Below are 23,892 nucleotides of genomic sequence, written 5' to 3'. Positions count from 1 at the left end.
TTTCTCGATTTCTCAAATTCCCAATTTCGCGTTTGCAAAATGAACGGAGAATTCACGAAAACGCGAAAAGGCGAAATAAATGGCCGCATCCGGCCACCATACATATATTAATTTATTCATTTGGTTGATATATATTCTTAAACTATATAGTCAAAACAGTATAAAACCGCCAATCCAATATGTTACGTGATGATAATCATGATGATTTTTACTTTCAGACGACCCATCCATTTTACCTGTAAACTGTGGGTGTCATTAGTCGGTGTCGACAGATGTTGAAAAGGTTTAATAAAACATCTAAGACCAGTTCAACAACTTAAAACTTTTTACAGGTTTTCCTTTTTTTAGATTCTGAATAGATTTGCAAGATTAAATTACACTAGCTGCCATCGAATCACCCATGAGAAGAAAGGTGTCCCGTAGCTGGAAAATTATTCACAGAAGTAGAAGAGTAAACTTCTTTTGTCTGGAGGTGCAATAAGTAAATGATATAAGCGACAAGTAGGATGAAGCAGACGCATTTAAGAACTGTTGTGTTGTTTGCATGTTTTTGTGCGTGTTATCTTGAAGAACAATGTGATGTCAAAGATGATAGTTGTAACAGTGCGAAGGAAAAATCGTGTGGCTGTTCAATTAGTCGTGACAAATCTAAATATGACGAAAAAATAAACATAAACGTGGACAGAGAAGACGAAGGTCTACAAAATGAACTTTTGCAAAAAGATGATTTTAAGTACCAAAGGACTAACGAAATGGTTTTTATTGAAGGTGGAACATTCTCTATGGGCACAAATAAACCAATTTTTATGGTAGATGGAGAAGGTCCAGAAAGATTAGTTAAAGTTAACCCTTTCTACCTAGACAAATATGAAGTTAGCAATAGAGAGTTTGAAATATTTGTGACGAAGACAAATTACAAAACAGAGGTAATTGAGGAGAATCTTACTGTTGCATTGTGAATTAAAAGTCATAAGGAATCATGAATCACAGGGATTTGATACAATTGCCAGGTTTAGTTTACTATCCATACGAACCTCTAAAAAACACGTGTTTTTAGGGGTTCTTATGGATAGTAAACCCGGCAATTGTAACAAACCCCTGTGCATGAATTAATATCTTATATGTCAAATTATGTTATTATTATAGAAAACTTTCAAATACATGTACATGCAATTTCCTGTACATAAATGCCACAATGCCTATATACATGATATATATGTTATGTCAAATTAAGAGTTGATTGTACACTGATGTCAATAACTCCAAATGAACCCTGGTCCAATAGCATATTTTATTCTTAAAAAGAACTCAAAAATGGTCTATGCTGAAAGTAGTCATATATTACTTTCATTGTGACTATGACGTCCATTTGGCTGTTTTGCCCTTCAAGCAGATGCCTTTTTGTAAATATGATCCTGTAGAATAAAAGGAAATTCAATAGACCATTTGCCAATTACTGATTTGATTCTGTTATTAAACACTTTTTAAACAAATTACTTCCCTTTGTTAATTGTAGACTGGTTCCATCTCGGACAAAATCATCTTTTGCCAATGGAAAGCATGATGAATTGAAAGTGTTCATGTACTGTAGTACGTAGCGGCAGTTTAATTAATTTTTCATGAAAAATAATTTCTGATATCAAAAGTATTTAGCTTAACAACAAATTGATGTATTAAAAAGATTTGAAAACCTTAAAAATTACTCGCATTACGCACAGGTAAATTTTCTCTTTCTGCTAGCTCCATTTTTAATGAAAATTATTGTTCCTCATAAAGGAGACAACTAAAAAGGGGATCTCTAATTATAGGACCAAGTACAGGAATTGGCAAATAGCCTATTGTAAAACTGTTTTTTGTTTTTCTATTTTAAGGCTGAAAAGTTTGGAAATTCCTTTATAATGGATAAATATGTGAGTGAAGAAACATTAAAAAAAGTAAATCAACAGGTAAGCATGGTATAGTGTCCAACAAGATGAACATTAGTTATTAATCAAACAGAAACTGTCTTCTTTGGTTGTCCCATGCTTACTTCAATGACGGGAGTTTGTGGATTTGATCCCTAGTCTGCCAGATTAAATCTTAGACTTGAAAGTAGCAACTGGTTGCTTCTATGATATAAAGCATGTAGCATTAAGAATTAATTAAGTCAGAGTAGATTTTTCAAGGAGACAGAATAATATGTAAGGGAAGGGTTACATATTATGTCTTAAAGCAGACTTAACTTGTGAACTAACTAGCTGATTAAAAATCTGTAGTTCCAGTTTAGCACAAAACAGAATCCATATATATTTGACTCTATCATGTTTTTGTCCATGTACTGCATGTTATTATTATATTTAACACTGGACGTTAAACACAAATTCATCTTCTTTTATTATATATAAAATAAGTTCTGTTAAACCTGTCAGTAGAATTAGATAAATTGCAACAAATTAATTATGTACCAGTACATTTTTTATAATTGATAAGAAATCTGAAAATAATGTTCTTTTTACTAAAACTCATCAATATACATGATGTAAATGCAACATAAACATTTGATTTTAATAGAAATCAACTCATTCATTTCACATGTAAATAAATCTGTACTTTCAGGTTGAAGCAGCCCCATGGTGGATACCTGTAGATGGGGCTGACTGGAAACATCCTGAAGGACCAGACTCTTCTATCAAAAACAGGTAAAAATGAAGACAAATGTGTTTTTTTTTCTATCTAAATATAGGAATTTTCTTCAACTTACTTCAATAAATGCAAAACTAGACGATATTTTGGTGTTACATAAAGGTGTCAGACCACCAATTACTCCCTCCAATTTAGAACGTATGTAAAAGTAGTCCTACTTTGACACAAAATAGTGCTTTTGATGTCATTGTTTACTTAAACTAACCAACAAATTTGCAGAAATGAAACTTTTGGTGAAAGGGAAATATATTTAGACCATTTTGAGCCAAAATTCACTTGTCTATGAGTTTGCATTAAAAATTCAGGATAAATGCGCTACGTACATAGTACACTAATTTAAGATTTCCAGAAAACAGGGAGTTATTTTGGTAGTACCTGTCTTTTCAAAATCAGAAATTTGTTACAAGACTTTAAACATTGGTTGGAAATTGGCATGTAGGAAGGTGATACATGTACAATTCAGAATATACCTGGTTTCCTTGAAGTTAAACTTAAGGTAAAATATTTAGAAAGCTGTGAAAATTGCAAAATTTGGTTGAACAGATAGGGATTTTTAATTGGTGGTCTGACACCTTTAAGGGAAATGCGGTGAAACCCCAAATTCAGAAAACAATTGATTTTTTTTACTTAACTGATCATATGAAGTGTTAGTAGTCACATTTCAATCTTTTTGGGGGCAAAAAGTCACATATTGCAAATTTAGAGCCTTAGACCTGAATTTGTGCTATTTTTAGCTTGTCCCACCCTGACAATATGCTTTCACATAAAAAAATGTCCCAAATTGTTATAAATTCACAGCAAGAAGTTTCTGTGGTACATTAAAACATGGTTATTTTACCACCAAAAGAAGTTCTTGTCATCAAGATTTAATGAAATTATTTGATTTTTATCCCTTATATCATTGAGTCATAGCATGTATTTGGCAGATAACATAGCCTGATGTAAACATTGCAAAAACTCACAAAAATCCCATTTATTATCTCAAATGAAAGTTTTATGCCTTAAGTTGTATCAACTGATAGAAAATAAAAACAGTTAAATGACCATGACTGCACTTTTGATCATTTAATAGTCCCATTACTTACACCAGGTGTAAAAAAGGGGGGTCAATATTCCTTGACTCTCAATACATTGAATTTTTTACTTAACCCATTGTAAAAATTGTGGACAGTCTTTTAAGAAGTAGAACAAACAAGAAAAAAATCAACAAAACTGATCTTGATATTGAAAGTTTATGTTCCTGTAGTCCAAAATGAAATTTTCAAGTATTTTCTATCAAAGTCATACATTACAGTCAGTTTAAATTGAGCTGTGAAATTTGTAATATAAGTCACATTATGCTCAGATAGGATGTTTCTGACTTCAAATTGACTAAGGATTAAGAATAAAGCAAAGCAAAGATTTCTGAGCAACTTCTTTGGCTCTTTAGGTGTCAGACCACCAATTACTCCCTCCAATTTAGAACGTATGTGAAAGTAGTCCTACTTTGACACAAAATAGTGCTTTTGATGTCATTGTTTACTTAAACTAACCAACAAATTTGCAGAAATGAAACTTTTGGTGAAAGGGAAATATTGTAACACTGCCTCTCGGGTGCTAGAGTCGGACACCAGAGAACACAATGAACATAAAGTAAAGGGATCTTTTTATTGTGTGTATGTATATTAGGATAAAATATTAGGGTCGACGTCTAGTTGGTTTACCGTCGACCAAAACACTCTACCGATATTGATTTTATATTTGTTTTGTTATTACTGTATATTTACTAAATATTCGTGAAATAAAATACATGAAATAGAACAGTTTAGATGCTTTATTATTATTTATAAAAATGCTGGACTGGTAGTGGTACAGCTCTGTTCCTGGCCTAGTCCGGTTCCTAGTATGGTTGGTCTTATCTATAACTAACCTAAACAGAGACTTTACTCTGTCACTATCTAAATATTATTAAACTACCAATGTGTAGCGCTAAACTCGATCACATTAAAGTAAATCAACCAGATTCACTAACCCACAGTTTATAATAAGTCTCAATTCCTTAAGACATAATAAATACAATCAACAATCAACAATTCTTTATAGGTAATCACAAAATCGTTCCTACCATAAAGCTTCCGTAATAAATATTAAATACTTGACTTTCTTAAAGTTTGTCACCTAGGAATTTCACCTAACAAAACAAGTTGCACAAAACTATATATTTATTTGCACCAAGCAATATTTACACCAAGGATTTTCACCTAAAACATTATTTGCTCCAAGCAATATATTTACACCCAGGAATTACACCTAAACCATCAATTGCACCAATAAATATGTGCACCAAGGATTTGCTCCCATTTGGCACCTAAAGTTTGCACCAATAAATATTTGCACCAAGGATTTGCTCCCATTTGGCACCTAAAGTTTGCACCAATAAATATTTGCACCAAGGATTTGCTCCCGATTTGGCACCTAAAGTTTGCACCAATAAATATTTGCACCAACAACCTTAAATTAAAACAAAGGTAACGTTCAATAAGCTACATATTCCAGCATTTATTAAAGTTTGTCACTACCCATTCTTGTCAACCAAACACTCTGTCGTTTCTGTTGTTGTTTTGGTATTTATACTTTCGACTGACCAATGACAGAGCTTGTTACATATTGTTTACCAATCGGCAACCATGGATCATATTAGGGAAACTCCCGTAATGTTGATACTGTTTGTAAACAACGATTGATCTTCATCAATAAAGATGGGTTTCGACTTTAAATTTATTAGTAGATCATTAGAACAGTTTTATTTGAGTTTATTGTATAATAAGGTAACTACCGCGAAAATACGGAATCAGTACGTGAACTAAAACTTCTTAACAAACTAACATACACAGATCTGTCGTATTATGAAAACGACAGCCAAAATAACAATGACAAGTTTTACACTACTTGTAACATTAGACATCTCACTAACATTTATCGTTTTATCCTCAATAATTTCGAGAAACTATACAGACATAGGTTTACTATAAAAAGGGGGGAATGTCGGCATTACAATATATTTAGACCATTTTGAGCCATAATTCACTTGTCTATGAGTTTGAATTAAAAATTCAGGATAAATGCGCTACGTACATAGTACACTAATTTAAGATTTCCAGAAAACCGGGAGTTATTTTGGTAGTACCTGTCTTTTCAAAATCAGAAATTTGTTACAAGACTTTAAACATTGGTTGGAAATTGGCATGTAGGAAGGTGATACATGTACAATTCAGGATATACCTGGTTTCCTTGAAGTTAAACTTAAGGTAAAATATTTAGAAAGCTGTGAAAATTGCAAAATTTGGTTGAACAGATAGGGATTTTTAATTGGTGGTCTGACACCTTTAAGGGAAATGCGGTGAAACCCCAAATTCAGAAAACAATTGATTTTTTTTACTTAACTGATCATATGAAGTGTTAGTAGTCACATTTCAATCTTTTTGGGGGCAAAAAGTCACATATTGCAAATTTAGAGCCTTAGACCTGAATTTGTGCTATTTTTAGCTTGTCCCACCCTGACAATATGCTTTCACATAAAAAAATGTCCCAAATTGTTATAAATGCACAGCAAGAAGTTTCTGTGGTACATTAAAACATGGTTATTTTACCACCAAAAAAAGTTCTTGTCATCAAGATTTAATGAAATTATTTGATTTTTATCCCTTATATCATTGAGTCATAGCATGTATTTGGCAGATAACATAGCCTGATGTAAACATTGCAAAAACTCACAAAAATCCCATTTATTATCTCAAATGAAAGTTTTATGCCTTAAGTTGTATCAACTGATAGAAAATAAAAACAGTTAAATGACCATGACTGCACTTTTGATCATTTAATAGTCCCATTACTTACACCAGGTGTAAAAAAGGGGGGTCAATATTCCTTGACTCTCAATACATTGAATTTTTTACTTAACCCATTGTAAAAATTGTGGACAGTCTTTTAAGAAGTAGAACAAACAAGAAAAAAATCAACAAAACTGATCTTGATATTGAAAGTTTATGTTCCTGTAGTCCAAAATGAAATTTTCAAGTATTTTCTATCAAAGTCATACATTACAGTCAGTTTAAATTGAGCTGTGAAATTTGTAATATAAGTCACATTATGCTCAGATAGGATGTTTCTGACTTCAAATTGACTAAGGATTAAGAATAAAGCAAAGCAAAGATTTCTGAGCAACTTCTTTGGCTCTTTAGGTGTCAGACCACCAATTACTCCCTCCAATTTAGCACGTATGTAAAAGTAGTCCTACTTTGACACAAAATAGTGCTTTTGATGTCATTGTTTACTTAAACTAACCAACAAATTTGCAGAAATGAAACTTTTGGTGAAAGGGAAATATATTTAGACCATTTTGAGCCAAAATTCACTTGTCTATGAGTTTGAATTAAAAATTCAGGATAAATGCGCTACGTACATAGTACACTAATTTAAGATTTCCAGAAAACCGGGAGTTATTTTGGTAGTACCTGTCTTTTCAAAATCAGAAATTTGTTACAAGACTTTAAACATTGGTTGGAAATTGGCATGTAGGAAGGTGATACATGTACAATTCAGGATATACCTGGTGTCCTTGAAGTTAAACTTAAGGTAAAATATTTAGAAAGCTGTGAAAATTGCAAAATTTGGTTGAACAGATAGGGATTTTTAATTGGTGGTCTGACACCTTTAAGGGAAATGCGGTGAAACCCCAAATTCAGAAAACAATTGATTTTTTTTACTTAACTGATCATATGAAGTGTTAGTAGTCACATTTCAATCTTTTTGGGGGCAAAAAGTCACATATTGCAAATTTAGAGCCTTAGACCTGAATTTGTGCTATTTTTAGCTTGTCCCACCCTGACAATATGCTTTCACATAAAAAAATGTCCCAAATTGTTATAAATGCACAGCAAGAAGTTTCTGTGGTACATTAAAACATGGTTATTTTACCACCAAAAAAAGTTCTTGTCATCAAGATTTAATGAAATTATTTGATTTTTATCCCTTATATCATTGAGTCATAGCATGTATTTGGCAGATAACATAGCCTGATGTAAACATTGCAAAAACTCACAAAAATCCCATTTATTATCTCAAATGAAAGTTTTATGCCTTAAGTTGTATCAACTGATAGAAAATAAAAACAGTTAAATGACCATGACTGCACTTTTGATCATTTAATAGTCCCATTACTTACACCAGGTGTAAAAAAGGGGGGTCAATATTCCTTGACTCTCAATACATTGAATTTTTTACTTAACCCATTGTAAAAATTGTGGACAGTCTTTTAAGAAGTAGAGCAAACAAGAAAAAAATCAACAAAACTTATCTTGATATTGAAAGTTTATGTTCCTGTAGTCCAAAATGAAATTTTCAAGTATTTTCTATCAAAGTCATACATTACAGTCAGTTTAAATTGAGCTGTGAAATTTGTAATATAAGTCACATTATGCTCAGATAGGATGTTTCTGACTTCAAATTGACTAAGGATTAAGAATAAAGCAAAGCAAAGATTTCTGAGCAACTTCTTTGGCTCTTTAGGTGTCAGACCACCAATTACTCCCTCCAATTTAGAACGTATGTAAAAGTAGTCCTACTTTGACACAAAATAGTGCTTTTGATGTCATTGTTTACTTAAACTAACCAACAAATTTGCAGAAATGAAACTTTTGGTGAAAGGGAAATATATTTAGACCATTTTGAGCCAAAATTCACTTGTCTATGAGTTTGCATTAAAAATTCAGGATAAATGCGCTACATAGTACACTAATTTAAGATTTCCAGAAAACCGGGAGTTATTTTGGTAGTACCTGTCTTTTCAAAATCAGAAATTTGTTACAAGACTTTAAACATTGGTTGGAAATTGGCATGTAGGAAGGTGATACATGTACAATTCAGGATATACCTGGTTTCCTTGAAGTTAAACTTAAGGTAAAATATTTAGAAAGCTGTGAAAATTGCAAAATTTGGTTGAACAGATAGGGATTTTTAATTGGTGGTCTGACACCTAAAAGGCCAAAGTATGACTAATGGAAAACAATGTATACCACTAAATATAAATGTATTTTGCATGAGTATATTAGTAGAAATTTTGTAAAATGTAAGACTTATCTGACTAATAGAGGTCTTGATATATTATTCAACTATTAAGTGCAGGACATTTTGTATACTACAGGTGGTTTCCTTTACCATCAGAAGGTTGCATCCTAAACAGACAATTCAACAGGACAATTTTTATACAGAAATTAATCCCTGAAGTACTCAAAGTGGTACATTGAATCTGTTTCTCTCACCATGAGGACGTCAAATTCAATGTACCACTTTGAATACTTCAGGGATTAATTTCTGTATAAAAATTGTCCTAATGAAGCCTGCCATGCAGGCATAACATGTAGACCATAGCAAAAAAAAATTGCAGACCATTTGAAGTGTTATTGTCACTTTTTTGTTATTATAACCCTGCATACCAAGGTATCCACTTCAGGAACTCTATAGAAATGATTCACACAGGCGTTGGTTCACCACATGGAGTTTAATCCATATACAATGTAAACATTGTAAATGTATGCAGATTTTTCAGAGATAATAATAATTAATCTTGTAAAATTTTTGTCAAATTAAAAAAATGGCAATAATGAATAGGGCAATAATTTCTGAATTAACTGGAATCTTGAAATAGCAGGGGCAAATATGATGCAATTCTATTTTAAATTGGAATCGGCATTTTACCTTGAGATATCTGGAATTTTTAGATAAGATATTTAGAGTTAACTAGTCAGCTTTTATAAATAGTTTAAGAATCAAAATTTCTTGTTAAAATGTTAAATAAATAGCAAAAAAACATCTGTCTAATAAATGATATCAAAGAAACGAAAAAAGGATTATCTTACTTTTTTACAGGATGGATCATCCAGCTATTCATATTTCATGGAATGATGCTGTTGAGTATTGTAAATGGGCAGAAAAAAGACTTCCAACAGAGGCAGAGTTTGAGTATGCCTGTAGGGGTGGTAAAAACAACAGGTTAATAACTTTGACATTGTAGAAGTGAAAGCATACCCAAGTAATGACCTTCATCTGCGATTTCAATTGAGTTTAAATTATCAATAGGCTATGGTCCAAAAAATGTCCCTTCATTTACTTTTAGTACAACATGTAGTACTAATCTTCATTAACTATACAGAGAAATACTGAATACATAACCTTTAACACTAGCTATAAACCATAAAACTCAGCCTAACCTACCCCTTCCTGTAAGCCAAACCTCAACCCTAGAAGCTAATGAAGGCCAAAATGAATGAGGAGGTACCATGAGCAATTTAAAATGCCTAAGGCAGAGGAGGACAGACAATTCCATAGTTTAAAAAGAAAGCAGAAGGATAAACATCTATTGCCAGAACACAACATAGAAATCAGAAAAAACATACATCGTACTTGTGTGTGTATTTAATTGTGCAGGAAGTTCCTACCAGTATTTGACATTTTTAGGAGATTTTTCGTTAGGTTTTTAAAATGGGAAAAGAAATGCTTATGTTATATATATATGTTATATTTGTTATTCTCGTGGGATTTTGTCTATATGTGTTACATTTTAGTGTTATGTCGTTGTTCTCCTCTTATATTTAATGCGTTTCCCTCGGTTTTAGTTTGTTATCCCGATTTTGTTTTTTGTCCATGGATTTATGAGTTTTGAACAGCGGTATACTACTGTTGCCTTTATTTACAAAGACTTTTCTGGTGAGTTTCAAAATTCAAAATCATACAAGATTAACAAAGGCCATATGTTCCTGACTTTGGACAGGCACACAAATGTACTTATTTTTTTCAACATTCCCATACAGTAGAGCTTCTTATAAAAGAATATACATGCATAGGTTTTTTTTATGCCCCACCTACAATAGTAGAGGGGCATTATGTTTTCTGGTCTGTGGGTCTGTTCGTCTTTTCGTCCCGCTTTAGGTTAAAGTTTTTGATGAAGTTGAAGTCCAATCAACTTGAAACTTAGTACACATGTTCCCCGTGATATGATCTTTCTAATTTTAATTCCAAATTAAAGTTTTGACCCCAATGTCACGGTCCACTAAACATAGAAAATGAAAGTGCGAAGTTCAGGTTAATGTTTTGGTTAAAGTTTTTGGTCAAGGTAGTTTTTGATGAAGTTGAAGTCATATCAACTTGAAACTTAGTACACATGTTCCCTATAATATGATCTTTCTAATTTTAATTCCAAATTAAATTTTTGACCCCAATGTCACGGTCCACTGAACATTGAAAATGATAGTGCAAGTGGGGCATCCGTGTACTATGGACACATTCTTGTTTGTTAATGCTTAGGTTGGAGTTTTGAACCCTTACTTTTGATAAGACAAGTTTTTCTTGGTCTTGGATAATTCATTAATGCATGTCATTGCCTAACATTTTGTAAATTTAGCTTATTCCTTCATGGTAGTGTTTTTCCTCTTCAAACAAAAAGTACATGAATTTTGGAATAATATCATAAATGTATATTTTTTAATAAGGATTGCATGTTGCTGTCAAAACACCTGAAAAATACCTTTGTGCAATGTCTATATATTGTTATAAGTCATGTCAAATACATTTATGATTAGTTTTGTCCTTGTTACATCTATCTTGTATCAAAAGTAATGATTAGTTTTGTCCTTGTTACATCTATCTTGTATCAAAAGTAATGATTAGTTTTGTCCTTGTTACATCTATCTTGTATCAAAAGTAATGATTAGTTTTGTCCTTGTTACATCTATCTTGTATAAAAAGTAATGATTAGTTTTGTCCTTGTTACATCTATCTTGTATCAAAAGTAATGATTAGTTTTGTCCTTGTTACATCTATCTTGTATCAAAAGTAATGATTAGTTTTGTCCTTGTTACATCTATCTTGTATAAAAAGTAATGATTAGTTTTGTCCTTGTTACATCTATCTTGTATCAAAAGTAATGATTAGTTTTGTCCTTGTTACATCTATCTTGTATCAAAAGTAATGATTAGTTTTGTCCTTGTTACATCTATCTTGTATCAAAAGTAATGATTAGTTTTGTCCTTGTTACATCTATCTTGTATCAAAAGTAAACAGTTGCCATCTGTTACAATATATATGTCTATTACAAGGATCTGTATTTTCAGTTATACATGGAAAAATTCATCCAGTCCTATTTTTTCATAAATAAAAAATTTAAGCTAGAAAAGTCATTAAAACAAACAAAAGTAATGTTGAATACAGTACGGTAATTATTAATCATATATTGTTGGCCTTATACCTTATAATTAAACTGGTCCTTTTATTTTAAGCTATTGTCTATCAGTTGGTACTTGGTAGTAAAACTCTAGTTTGCTTAAAATAGTCTTCATAACAATTAAACAAATGTAAAGATTGATATTTTGAATTGGAATTCATTTACAGGATTTGATTGATTAAATGTAGGGCTTGGCTTAGGTGGTAATTTTCACATGTGTGATAATTCAATAAAAGATTTACAAAAATGTTTACATTATCCGAAATTTTGAACAATCTTCATTTTCATTTTCCTGATTATTTTTGATTGTTGATTAGGATTTATGGGTCTATATATATTATGAAAAAACTTCTGTCCATCCATCACTAGTTTCTGAGATAACTTAAATTTGGTTTGAATGATTATAAAATAGTAATACTGGAACTCCAATCTGATTTTGACAATTTTTAATTGTCATTTTGGACTTTTTTAGGTACAAAATGGGGGGAGATTGTAAGGTTAAAAAATTGACAGGTAAAAGGACATTAATGCCACAAGCCCACAACCTATAAATCATTCATTTACTTTTCATGTTTTTCTTTTTATCTACTTCTTTCAGATTATATCCATGGGGGAATAGTGAAAATCCCAAGAAAGAACATTGGATGAACATATGGCATGGAGAATTTCCAAAGGAAAACACTGTTGATGATGGTTATGATTCAACCTGTCCAGTAAGTGTGTCTGTAGCTATATATATGTAAGACTCAGATCGACGTCCGGTCTCTAATCGATGTCCAAATGAGACTTCATAATAAAATAACATTCCAAATCGACGGCCAATTTTATGCCTATCTAATCGACGTCTATTTCTTGGCATTCTCTAATCGTCGTCCGATTTTGAGCCTTTCTAATCAATGTCCGTTTTGGATACAGAATACAAAACTGAACTGAACAGCTCGTGTTCATCTTTTAACACAAAACAGTTATGTTTTTCTATCGAAAGGAAAAATATGTCCACAAATGCGTATTTTGAGGAAATATCCGAATTTTGAACCTAAATTTAATTAAAAAGTAGCACATGAAGGTATATTTTTTATAACATATTTGATTTAATCAGGTAAAAAATAGCCTACATGAAAATTTTCATTAAAATTTCAATATTGGATCAAAACTGTATCGTATGCCATTAAAAAGAAATGAGTGTGGTTTTTTTTTTTTTAGGATTTGTTACATACTACACTAAGTATGTAAACAGGTTGTGATATCAATTTTTTAATTTAAGAGATTATTATGATTTCCAGAGGGACAACTATACACCAGAGTTCAAATGAAATGGATGCATAGGCAGATCCAGGGGGGAGGGGGGGCTGGGCCCCCTTTTGTGGGAAAAATTTGGTTGATTATATAGGGAATCATTGAAGCATGACTTAGGTCAGTCAGCAGGCCCCCCCTTAGGAAAAGTTCTGGATCCGCCACTGGGATGTGAGCAAATTGAATTATAAACCATACGGCTTTCAACAATGATAAAAACCCATAACGCAAAGGCTATAAAAGGCCACAACATAAAAAATGTAAACAATTCAAATAAGAAACTTAACGGTCTTATTTATAAAGAAAAACAATTCCAAAAAAAAATATGACAGACATAAACCATCGAAAACCAATGCACTGCAGGCCCATACATAATATGTCGGGGTTAAACATGTGCGTGAGCACTTAACCTAAAACAGTGGTGCAACCGCACAAGATAAAAACATTATGCAAATTTCTGCGTTCACGTGTGTCACGTGTGTAAAACTCAGAAATTTGTTGAAAAAAAAACTGAATCCGAATTATAATACTCTCAAAACAATTGGTTGTGCTTCTTTATTTTGTCCATTTATGAAAACTAATAAAGCTTCTAGATGTCGTTTGGTTTTCCTTGTCGTTGGGTTGCTTACTCATTTCATACACTTACATGCAGTCATTGGACGTCGATTAGAGAATCAAAATATTGGACGTTGATTTAAGAATGTGACGTCAGATTTGGACGTCGATTTGAGGAACGGACATCGATTTGAGGAATGGACGTCGATTAGAGGCTGGACGTCGACCTGAGTCTAACATATATATATATCATATACGGATTTGTAATACATTGTTTATTTCATTTTCAGTATATAGTGTAAATTGTGAATTTATTAGAAGTTTGTTATAAATGTGAAAATAATGTAACTGGGTAAGTATCACAATAATTAAAACCCACATTCTGATATCTGATAAATTTATCTGTATGCAGCTTTTCCTAATATTGCAATAATTAATCTGACATTTTTCTCCATTCTTCAATAATTGCAACAATTTCTGAATTTACAGTCATAAAAATCCTACGTAGTTAAAGTTATTTTTTGTTTGTTTTTAAACCTAGATAGTTCATGATATAGTTAATAACAGTACAATAATGTTTCCATTTTCACAAAATAGGAGTGTATTTGCCTATTTCTAAATTTGTGACAAGCAAAGAAATGGTGTTAAGTTGATGATAATTGAGGTTTTAACCCTTGCTTTAATGAGTACAATACAGGATGATATATTGTTCAGTGGAAGATTGCAGAAAAGCACAAAGGTTAAGGAATCTAATTTTGGTGAGGAAACTTTTTTTGTATCAAAAGATATATGTTAGTTATATGAGTGCTATGCAACACACTGAGTAGCAAATTTTTATTTTTCATTTTTATTTTTCAGGTAACTACATTTCCAGACCAGAATAAATTTGGCTTGAAAAATATTATAGGGAATGTGTGGGAATGGACAAGTGATTGGTGGGAAACACAACATACACCAGAGTTTAAAGATAATCCTGTATGTAAAATAGGAATTTTTAAAGTTTATAGTTATCTATTTCCACCCTTCCCTTTTTACTTTTTTACTTCGTTTGGTGAGATTTCTGAATTTCCTTTCCATATTTGGGGGCAGCATTTAGATTTTTGCAGAAACATTGATATACCATCCATATTTATTAACAAAACAATTGTAAAGAGATAGTTTGTTAATATTTGTTCTTAAGTCATTGACCTTATTTTAATGCTCCCGATATCTGTCCCCCTGCAATTGTAGATGATAGTTTAACAATATAGGTAAGGAAAATATGTCATATATGTCCTTGACTTCTTTTTTAAACTCTGGTGGTCAGGTTAAGTTTTCAGTATATTGTCTTGTTTCTTGTAAGCTGCACAAACTTATTGTTATTGCTGGAGTTCACCATCCTTCAGAAAAACTTATGCAAAAAGGAGTATTCATTTGGCTGTATCAGATGTATAAATATTCAGCCATGTCCAGTTGGAATAGGATGTAACATATGATCCGTTGTTTAAAAGGTTACCATGCTCTCAGCAACTTCAAGAACTGAGAAACATGTGTTTGAAGGGTCTGTAGATGGCATGTTGCAAGGCAATGTTGCTGTCCCTATCCAACTCAAACTAATAGTAGTTTTCCACTGTTTTTTCAACTTCATACGAGTTGACCCACTTTGCACAACCTATATGATTCGTTGTTAGTGTGTTCTAGACAACTTCTTGTCTTAGACATGTATGAAATATTTGCCTCTAGAGGTTAAGCAAACCACAATCAACCAGTAACTTCAGGTAAACAATATTTTAAGTTGGGTGCAAGTTTAAAAAAAAGAAGATGTGGTATGATTGCCAATTAGACAACTCTCAACAAGAGACCAAATGACACAGAAATTAACAACTATAGGTCACTGTACGGCCTTCAACAATGAGCAAAGCCCATATGTTAGTTTTTGGATCAGGTTTGTATCTCATATTGAAGTAAACAATAGATATAAAGAAATATATACTAATTCAGAGTTTATAAAATGAATGTGACAATTTGCAGCTGACATTTTTTACTTGACATTAGTAGTTGTTTTTAGGCCTTTAAATTAATAACAATGTTGTAGCAGGTGAAATGTTATATGTAAGCTCATATTTGATTTACATATTTAATTTACATATTTGATTTACATATTTGATTTACATATTATTTATACCCCCGCTTTAAAAAAGGGGGGGTATACTGTTTTACCTCTGTCTGTCAGTCCGTCCGTCAGTCCGTCCGTCAGTCAGTCCGTCCCATGAAACTTTCGTCACATTTTTCTCAGGAACTTCACATCCACCCTTTCTGTAATTTAGTATCAACATTTATATATGTCAGCCATACCGTGTGATGCGTTTTCAGATTCATCACTTGACAACTTCCTGTTTACCGATAAAACTTGTATGATTTTACACATGATATCCAAGTTGAAAATGTTCGTCACATTTTTCTCAGGAACTACAATACAAGGATTTCTGAAATTTGGTTTCAGGATTTATATAAGTCAGCTATACCGTGTGATGCGTTTTCAGATTCATCACTCGACAACTTCCTGTTTACCAAACACTTGTATGATTTTACACATGATAGCCAACTTGAAAATTTTCGTCACATTTTTCTCAGGAACTACAATACAAGGATTTCTGAAATTTGGTTTCAGGATTTATATAAGTCAGCTATACCGTGTGATGCGTTTTCAGATTCATCACTCGACAACTTCCTGTTTACCGAACACTCGCATATTTTTACACTATTAATATTATCCACTTGCGGCGGGGGTATCATCAGTGAGCAGTAGCTCGCAGTTTCACTTGTTTGATTTCCATTAAAATTTAATATATTGCATTGAAGATGCAACCTTTGGATAGTTTTATTGATTTAAACTTGGATTTCCATTGAATAATTAATTAAACAGGAGGGTACCCAAATTGCACCTATTTTGACATTTTTTTTCAGCCACCTTTATTTTTGATATAAACAAAAGTTATTCTGTGTTTATTTTGTAGATGAATCCTTATTTACTACATAGCTCCACCAATTTAATTTTGAATCCATATTGAATCATGGAAAATTGGTTTCAACTGACCTCTAAATGATCTGTGATTCTGTAATGAAGAGTTACTGTACCTAAATTACATTTCTAAAATTATTTACAACATTTTGACATTAGTCCATGCTTACTATTCATTTTTAAGAAATAAATGCTCTTAACTTATTTTATTTACTCATTTTTAAAATGAGTAAATAAAATATGTTAAGAGCATTTATTTCTTAAAAATGAAAAGTCCCCATGCAAGTCCACAAAAAGTCATCTTTTAAAGATGACTTTTTGTGGACTTGCATGGGAACTTTTCTGTAAATTTCATTTTTTTCTGTGAATACTTCATCTATTGTCTGTATTGATTTTTACTGCAAAGGTTTTATCCAAACCGTCTTGAATAATTCTAGCTCACTTTCTATGAGCTTAAAAGAAACAATAGCAATGTTTGCTAAAACCAATCGCATGCATGTGAAACCTTCTATGTGAAGTTAAATTCGTATTATTGATTTCAACAGCAGTTAGATCAAATAAAATTAAATACAGTTTAATCCTAAATTATGTATCTCAAATTGTTCTGGTCATAATGGGTATTAATAATTAGTTTGTTACACTTGTTATTCTTGTCTATTATTCATTGATACAATTATTCATGAATAGAAACCTTTTTATTTTTACAAATATTGTTTGATATTTATTCACAGAAAGGACCATCAAAAGGTACAGATAAAGTAAAGAAAGGAGGATCGTATATGTGCCATAAGGTATGAGTGATTGAATAATACAAATAGTATACCTTTGTAAATATATGAATATTTAAACTTATTTTAAAACAGTTAAGTCATATCAATTTTTAGGATTAGTCTGTTCTTCGTTTACAATACATTAAAAGTCCATAGTTCACCAGCACTGGTATCAACTTAAAAGAAAAATTATTCTTTATTAATTTTTAGTGTCTGAAGCACTTTTTAGATTTACCCTCATTGTGAATGTTCAAACACAAATATTTCATTGCCACCAAACTGTAAGACCTAAATATGTCAAGAGCTATAGGAGTGTCGTTCCATTTGACATTTGTCAGATGGCTGCATCCTCAAATGCCATATTTTTGTTTCTTTATGGTAACTATTGAAAATTGAAAATAACCATAAACATGAAAAATGATCAGCAAAATAAGATCATTATATAAATGACATAAATCAAACATTGCTGAAATTATCAGTCTACTCATGATAGGAGTTAAATGATGTTGTTTACCAATTTCAGGTTTTTTTTTACTTAAAATCGTAACAATTACAACAGATTATATAGTCTAAATCTGAAAAATCTAATACCTACATGAAAAATGAAATTATTAATTGTATTCATTTCAAATTTTTTAAGACTAAAGTGTGTTCAGTTGTATAATTTTTGCATAAATTTCTGATACATGTACTATAAACATTTTGTTTCAGTCCTACTGTTACCGATATAGATGTGAAGCAAGAAGTCAGAATACTCCAGATAGTTCAGCATCAAATCTTGGATTCAGATGTGCAGCTGATAAATTACCAAAATATTTAAAATTTTAAGTCTCAATTTGCTCAACTGGTACAAATGAACACTTTGAACTATTACCATCAATAGTTATCTCTTATTTATTGTCAATACAGTTTTGCAAATATTCCCAAAATCAATGAGACATTTTAGACTGATCATGTGAGTCTGAATATGTAGGGTGTTTGTTTTCAAATTTATATCTGGTGATATTCTAAATTATGATTTTCATTCATATCCATTATACCGGTATAATATTTTTTATCGTATTGTCTCAATTCACCGTTTCACAATCTAATGCGTTCTGGGTAATATTTCAAAAAGAGTACACCAAAACATTGTGATTGGTTTAAAACTTGATAAACAATAGAAATCCAACCAATGACATAACGTTATTTTCATTTTGGTGTAGGAACAATGATGGAGATTACCCATAGTCCTTTAGATTCTGAAAAGGCGAATTGTTCAAAGCTCTGAACATAAAGAACAGATCCGATGGGATTGTTATGTTTTATAAGTAATCCTGATTTTCACTTATGTTTTTGTTTTTGGTGCTGATAACCAATCCAATATGTCTTCCATTGTTGAATGTATATTATAAGTTATATGGTTCGCTACTGACCCCCTGTGGATCCATAGAGGGTTAGTAAAATCCATAGGGGTGAGGCCGGAGGCCGAGTCCCCTATGAATTTTATTCACCCTCTCTGGATCCGTAGGGGGTCTGTAGTTAACCGTATAACGAATTTATCGGACGCTGGTCTTTTTCTACGGCGTTTTGTTGAAAAATAAACAATGAAACACAACAACATTAATAGATGACGTCGCCATTAACGCGTCATGAACCCCATATGAAACTTACTTACCCCATACGGTCTCGTAGGGGGTCACCATGTGACGGCATTTAACCAATCACAACATGATAATTCATCTGTGGTCCGATAAAAATACAGGGCCCATATGTACATGTTGTGCATGTACTGATTATGTGTCATGGATGGATACCCTATATCCTTTGTTTCTCTTTTATCTTCAAAACTTCATGCACTAGGAAAATTGTATGTATCACTTTAATAGGCAGAACCATGAACCATTTAAAAACAAGCTAGTTATGTTCCTCTTATGACCCCAACAGAGGTCAGTGGTTACATTTTAAACTAATGGTGAAAGAAACACTTCAGGAGTAAGATTTGATTTGAAATTTAGAAAAAAAATTAAAACAAGCCATGCAGAAATGTTCTTAAGAATGTTAAGTTAATTTTTATTACTGAATTTTAAGGAAAAGTTGTTACTTGGTACAGGTTGAAAGGGTCAAAAATAAGTATGCCTTAAGCTGTCAAACTGAATTATAGACCCACTTAACAAAAAATATTCCATATCAAGAGGTAGAGCTGATACACTTTTCTAAATAATTTGTCCAGAAAAGTAGGTGCTATATTTTTAATAAGCATTTTTTTGTCTCAAAGAAATGAAGTAAGAAATAACTGTTTTCATGCCTAATTTGATGAAAAGCCTATTTTTGCTACTGTAAATTCAGAAATTAGTGTTATTGTTAATCCTTTACTACTAACAATATTGCAGAATCTACCCTCCATTAAGAATGTTGCTAAAATTTGCACAAGTTTCGCCATTAGGAAAATATGCATGAATGTTTAGAGAACAGCTAAGTATTTATTGAAAGCATAATTGTTGTTAAGTGAATACCATTTTCAATTTTGTTACTTTTAACAAAATAAGCCATTTGACTGTTTCTTATCATTTTCTATAGCTAGACTATGCTGGAATTTAGTCTAGCAAGTTTTTTTACTCATGATTAATTGTGCTGGATTGCTTGAATTATCATATATTTCTATATATATTATATTATTTTAACTCTTTTGTGCAACTTTGAAATTTGAATCTATGTTTTATAGATAGAAGTAAAGTAATTTTGATTTAAATTGCAAAGGTACCATTTATCAGGTTTTGTTTAAGGTGCCTTAATAAAATTATTTTAGGAATATTTTTTATTTGTTGACAATAAATGTGTTATATTTTTATACGACCGCACACATTTTTGCAGTCGTATATTGGTATCACGTCGTCTTCTGCATCGTCCAAAGACACTTGGTTTTCGGACAATAACTTAAGTATAAGTGAATAGAAATCTATGAAATTTCAACACAAGGTTTATTACCACAAAAGGAAGGTTGGGATTGATTTTGGGGTTGTGGTCCTAACAGTTTAGGAATTAGGGGCCAAAATGGGGCCCAAATAAGCATTTTTCTAGTTTCCAGACAATATCTTGTGGAACAGTGTATGGATCTCTCTGAAATTAGACCACAAGGTTCCATACCAGAAAGGCTTAGGATTGGCTTTGGGGGGTATGGCTCAAACCGTTTAGGAATTAGGGGCAAAAAAAGGGAAAATCAAGGGTGTCCTGGTTTAATGACAATTCTGTAAAATGTTAAAGTTTTATTACCTCCCTTACACTGCTTTTAAATTATTAACTGGGTAATTATGGTTGCAAAGTCCATTGAAAATGGAATTGAGATTTTGACCAAATCTTGAGGGAAAGAATTGGGTTTCTTTGGATAAAAAAGTGGTGGTGTGGGTGTGACAAACAAAAAATCATGGGGGGGGGGGGGGGGTAAAAAAGAAATTGTGAGGATTGGGGGGGGGGATTTTCTTAAGATTTCAATAAATAAAAATTCTTCAAATAATATAGTTTTTTGGCCCAAAAAAAAAGGGTGGGTTTCAATTCTAAACAGCATAGTGTATTGCACAACAGCCAAAAAAAAGAGGGGAAGGGGGGGGGGGGCAATTTCAACAGCATGGTGTATTGCACAATAGCAAAATTTGAATATAAATGCAAATCATATATAACCAATTTTAAGTTCTTTCACTACAGTTATTCCGTGTCAAAAACCTATTAAGTGTCAAATATTTAATTACAATCCAAATTCAGACCTGTATCAAGCTCGAATATTGTGTCCGTTTTTGCCCCGACTGTTCAGGCTGGGACATCTGGGGTAGTATACAGCTGCGCTAGGCGAAGCAATTTATTGTAATTGTAAATGTTCTTGGGATGTTATTGTATACTTATTTTTCTTTGTTGAATAAATGTTCTGAAGGATTAATAACGGTTTCATAAAAATTAAGAATTATATATGAAATATGGTCTTGAGTTATTCAATTTCAATATAATAATAAAGAAACTTTTTGGGGATTTAATTATAATTACATGTATGGTATTGAAATTAAATAACCTGAGTTGATTTCAAGCCATATCCCATTCTCATAATTGCTTGATATCAACTTGAGTTATTCAATTTCAATGTAATAAACTAACAAATATGGCAAGGGTTTTTATACGACCGCAAAAACTTTTTTGCGTCGTATAATGGTATCATGTCGTCTGCATCGTCATCGTCCGAGGACACATCTTGTTTCCTGACAATTACTTTTGTTTTAGTGAATGGATCTCTATAATTTTTTACCAGAAGGTTCAATACCACTAAAGGAAGGTTGGGATTGATTTTGGGGGTTATGGTCCCAATAGTTTAGGAATTAGTGGGCCAAAAAGGGGGCCCAAAATAAGCATTTTTGTAGTTTTCAAACAATAACTTGTGTTCAAGTGTATGAATCTCTTTGAAATTATACCACAAGTTTCCATATCATGAAGGGATGGTTAGTATTGACTTTGGGGGTTATCGCTCAACATTGTTTAGAATTAGGGGCAAAAGGGCCAAAAAAGGGGAAAAACTAGGTTTTTCTGGTCAATGTACAATTAAGGTGATACATAACACTACAGGGAGATAACTCTGTAAAATCAGCAAAACGTTTTAATTATGTTGTGTTGTTAAGGGAATATTCAGCTTTTCAATGATCAAAATAAGTGTTTGTCAAACTGCTATATAACCAGTGTAATTTTTTTGATTAAACAATTAGTTCAAATTTTTTGAAATTTTTATATTTTTGTCAAAGGGTCAAAGTAAATACTTTGTCAAAATTTTAAGAAAATTAAACGAGCCAAATTAATTTTAGTTAAGGTGTTGGGTACCACCTTAAGACAATTTAAAAGCAGTGTAAGAGAGGCAACTCAAAAACATTTAACATTACAATGTTGGGTATGTTCTGAATACCTCCCTTACACTTCTTGTAAATTATGTATTATGTATCAAGTTTTGGACTATTTGCCAAAAAAAAAAAGGGAGGGGTAGCTTTTTTCAAAATTTTTACCTAAATTTCTCAAATTCCAAATTTTTGAAAAGTTTGAAGAAGAAATCTTCAATTGCACAATATTGCACAATAGATTTGTAAGATCTTGACATTTATTTTATGTCAGAAACTCATATTATGTCAAAAATTTGATCACAATCCAAATTCAGAGCTGTATCAAGCTTGAATGTTGTGTACATACTTGCCCCAACTGTTCAGGGTTCGACCTCTGTGGTCGTATAAAGCTGCGCCCTGAGGAGCACCTGGTTTTTATTCAAAAAAGATATCTAGCAAAATGCGGTCCTCAAAAGTTTGTTTTTTTTACCTTTTTCATATGGTAAATATTTCTTTTGGTTGGCTCCTTCTGTTTATCTACATCAACTGAGGAGCATTCTAATATAAGACTTCTGCTCTGTGAATTTGAAGTTTTGCTAAATTTGACTTCCATTGTGTTGTTGCAAAAGTGCCTTAGGTTCCATTCTTTATTTCCTTGTCCATGTTTTATCAAGTAAATTATAATGTAGAAAACATCATGGAAACTAGAAGTATATAAGCCATAGCCAATCAGAAAAAGTAGTTTCTGTGATTTCAACTGGTCATCATTGACCTAAATACTAAAATTACCAATGGCAATGTCATAATTTCATATTGCATTGCAGGATAGGCCAACCAAATAAGGGGATTTGTGGTATTACTTATTCATATCCAACTCCATTCAGTATGATACAAGAAATATCCCTATATTCAGTGGTTATATTAAACAACTTTGATGAAATATGACTGTGTTTGATTTCTTTGCCATGATTATTGTGTTGATTATACCTGTAACATCTTATTTCTATTGTTATATGTTTTATCTGAATTTGTATATGTAAGGCTTTTTTGAGACCTAGTATAACCTTATAGTGAGTCCCAGGTTATGCATCTTTAGATAGACATATATGCTTTAAAGGGCTGATTTGCAATATGATTTTATTTCAAGATATAATATCTATTTTTTATATAGGTTTAATTTTAGCATGATGAAAATGTCTTAAGGAAATAAAAATACAAGTATTTGAATAAGATTCATTACAATTTATAATTTAATGTCTGGCCTCATGAACTTTTACAAAAATCTTCTCCTTTGAAAGTACTGGTCAAAATTTATTTTAAATTGGCCACAGTCATTATTAGGGTATACTGTATAGATTTTCAAATTTATCCAATGACCGTGTCTGCAAACAGACGTGGCTGATATGGCTAAAAATTAACAAAGGGGGATAAGTTGCACATTTTGTCTATTATCTTCAAAACAACTATGAATAGTGAAAATCTGACAAGGGCAGTGATATGGAGAATGTT

General features: G+C 31.8%; 1 protein-coding gene across 1 annotated transcript; it reads left to right on the top strand.

The window, feature by feature from the left end:
• Positions 1 to 481: 481 nt before the first annotated feature.
• Positions 482 to 18,516, top strand: LOC143044990 (formylglycine-generating enzyme-like). The gene is made up of 8 exons (XM_076217272.1): positions 482 to 926; positions 1,872 to 1,946; positions 2,596 to 2,678; positions 9,589 to 9,711; positions 12,537 to 12,651; positions 14,645 to 14,761; positions 17,519 to 17,578; positions 18,269 to 18,516. The coding sequence occupies exons 1-8, from the start codon at positions 507 to 509 to the stop codon at positions 18,383 to 18,385; spliced, it is 1,110 nt and encodes a 369-aa protein (XP_076073387.1). The 5' UTR covers positions 482 to 506; the 3' UTR covers positions 18,386 to 18,516.
• The last annotated feature ends 5,376 nt before the right edge of the window (positions 18,517 to 23,892 follow it).

This window comes from Mytilus galloprovincialis, chromosome 1 (genome assembly GCF_965363235.1).
Source record: "Mytilus galloprovincialis chromosome 1, xbMytGall1.hap1.1, whole genome shotgun sequence".
In the NCBI taxonomy this organism is placed as follows: Eukaryota; Metazoa; Mollusca; class Bivalvia; order Mytilida; family Mytilidae; genus Mytilus; species Mytilus galloprovincialis.
The sequence above is the reverse complement of the archived record's forward strand: the minus strand, read 5'-3'. Positions and strand labels throughout refer to the sequence as shown.